The sequence below is a fragment of the Terrapene carolina genome, unplaced genomic scaffold, assembly GCF_002925995.2.
Source record: "Terrapene carolina triunguis isolate 2854851 unplaced genomic scaffold, T_m_triunguis-2.0 Scaffold374, whole genome shotgun sequence".
In the NCBI taxonomy this organism is placed as follows: Eukaryota; Metazoa; Chordata; order Testudines; family Emydidae; genus Terrapene; species Terrapene triunguis.
In genome coordinates, this window is record NW_020664725.1 from 1634775 (window position 1) to 1637471 (window position 2697).

General features: G+C 60.3%; 1 protein-coding gene across 1 annotated transcript in view; it reads left to right on the forward strand.

Annotated features, from left to right (window-relative positions):
* ROBO4 (roundabout guidance receptor 4) overlaps window positions 1–2697 on the forward strand; it is a 71354-nt gene that overhangs the window by 57311 nt on the left and 11346 nt on the right. The window contains exon 15 of the mRNA XM_029912893.1: window positions 1503–1644. Coding sequence (XP_029768753.1) covers window positions 1503–1644 — 142 coding nt within the window. The remainder of the gene's footprint in view (window positions 1–1502; window positions 1645–2697) is intronic.

Sequence of the window (2697 nt, forward strand, 5' to 3'; positions counted from 1 at the left end):
GGTTAGTGGGTTGCGGGGAGCTGGTGGGTAGGTTAGTGGTCTCAGGGCCGTCCTTAGGCATATGCAGCATATGCAGCTGCGTAGGACACCATGAAATTTGGGGCACCAAATTGCCCCTAATTTCATGGTGCCCTAGGCTGCTGCATGCTGCATATGTGGCAGCACCAGCCCCAGCGACCAGCCCTATCCCTCAGCCCTAGGGGGGTGTGGGGCCCGGGACAACTCCCTCCGCCCTGCCTCTTACCCTTCCCCCCTGCTACGCCCCCGGTCCACCCCCATTCCACCCCTTCCCCTAGCGACCCCACACTCACCGGCAGCGGTGGGAAGCGGAGCAACCCGGCCCCAGCCCGCTCTACTCCGCCAGCTCCCAGCCGCGGCGCTCTGCTTCCCGCCACCGGTGAGTGCGGGGAAAGGTTGGGGCCAGGCCGCTCTGCTTCCCGCCGCTGCCGGTGAGTCGGGGGGTGGGATCCCTTCCCCCAAACCCCCTCCCCCGAGCGACACGGCTGGGACCGGGGCGAGGGAAGCAGAGCGGGCTGCTCCTGGCCTCCCACTAATCCCCTGGGCCACTCTGGGCCTGTGGGGCCCTCAAAAGTAGCCCCCCACAGCTCCTGCCTCCCAGACCCTGGGGGGGGTGGCCTGGGGCCCCACACAGCCCCCCATGGGGGGGGCTGCATAGGGCACCCAAATGGCTAGGGACAGCCCTGAGTGGGCTGGGGCCAGTGGGTAGGTTAGTGGGTTGTGGAGTGGGAATTGGTTGCTTGGTGACTGTAGGTAGGTCAGTCTCTTGGGAGACTGGAGAGTTGGTTGCAGGTAAGTGGACATGTTGGGTGAGGGCTTGGGACATTGGATGGGGAGTTGGTGAAGTTGATGGGGCGTGGCTGATGGGTCAGTTGGTTTCTCGGGCCCGGGGATGTGGTGAAGGGCTGGGTGAGGATCAGTTGGTCAGTAGGGGATAGAGGCCTTGGTGAAGGGCTGGGGGTCAGTCATTCAGTATGGGGCTGGGGAGTTGGTTAGTTGGGAGCCGATGGAAGGGTTGAGGCACTGGGACGTTGGTTGGTGCTGGATGGGAGGTTTGGGCAGCTGGAGAGTTGGTTGGGACCACTGTGATCAATTAATCTGAGTGTACAGCCCAGGCCATAGGACTTCCCTGGATTCTCTTGCTTAAACTAGAGCAGATCTTTTAGAAAAACATCCAGCCTTGATTTAAAAATTGCCCGTGATGGAGAATCCACCACAACTCCTGGTAAATTGTTCCATTGGTTAATCACCCTTCACTGTTAATTTGCTCTTTTGAATTTGTCTAGCATCAGCTTCCAGCCAGTGTATCTTGTTGGGTTGGGTCTGGTTATCTGGGGCCTGTTGGGGTGGTGGGGAGTTGGTTGGTGGGCTGAGAGGGGTGGCAGGGGGCTGGGGCCAGGTGGGTGATTGGCAGGTGGGCCGGGTGGGGGGGTGGCAGCGAGCTGGACAGCTGGCTGATCATTTTCTCATGTTTTTATTCCTAGGAGAGGATACCAAAGTGCTGAAAACCTTCAGCTCCCCCAAGCTGCTGCAGTCCAGAGGCTCACTGCACGGAACTGGCACATTGCCCCCCCCTCCAGCTCCTCCCACTCCGCACGGCCCCCAGGGCCAGGGCATGCAGCCAGAGTAAGGGCCTTCGGATTTTATGTTAAGTGCCTGTTTACCCTGCCTTGCCTGCCAGGTGAACTGTGCTTTAGAACTCCTTCAGCCTCTCTGGAGTGCACCCCCTGACCCCCTCTGAAGGGCAGAACCCTGGCACCCAGCCACGCTGGGCCCGGCGTTGCCGAAAGGGGCAGCCAGTTGTTTGCCTGCACTCGGGGTTTGTTCCTAACAGTGTTCCTGAGGCTGAATAACCGACGGTAGCCAGAGGGACAGTAAAGGCAAAGCAAGCCAAGGAGGAGGGATGCACACCTCCAGCGGGTTCGCCTTACCTGCTTTGGAGAGACGCCTTTCCCTAGCAGTGCTGGCAGTCGGATTTACAGGCTGCAACACTCTTTGCACGTCACTGAATCCAGCCCACCAGTTTGTAACCAGCTCCACGTCCTGCTGCTGCCCGGGGGCTCCAGGTTAGGCTGTCGGGCGGGGTGGGGTGGGGGCATCATGCTGGGCGGGGGCTCCAGGAGACGCTTGCATTGGGAAGTTCGAAGGGGTGTTTCCTGCCCCCTCTCACAGCTAGTCGTCTGGGTCTGGACAGCAGGCGAGTGCCAGACTGTGCTAGACAGACTCTGTTGCCCCAGCCAGTCCCTCTCATACTGGCTCAGGTCCTGACATCTGGATTCCCATGGGGATGGGGTGCTGGGCTCGGAGCCAGTGGTGGCGGTGATTGGCTCAGGGATTCCTTTCTGGTGCTTGAGCGTTACCTCGGCCCACCGAGTACCAAGCACAAATCTCTGATGGGGAGCGCACAACCACTCTTGTGTCCAGCACCCCCCATGCCCATTCCTCCGGCAGCACCTGGAACTTGTCACCTGCTGCCCCCACAGCCCTGAAGCTGGCACAGGCAGTGTGTGTAGGGGCCACGGGGGAGTAAAGCCAGGCCCTGCCTTCTACCTTCTTTGTGCTTAAAATGACATAAAGGTCGGTTCCAGAGTGGGATGGGAATCCCCCACTTGCTGTCTATAGGTCGGTTCTGGAGCCAGGCAGGAATCCCCCCTCGCTATCTATAGGTTGGTTCCGGAG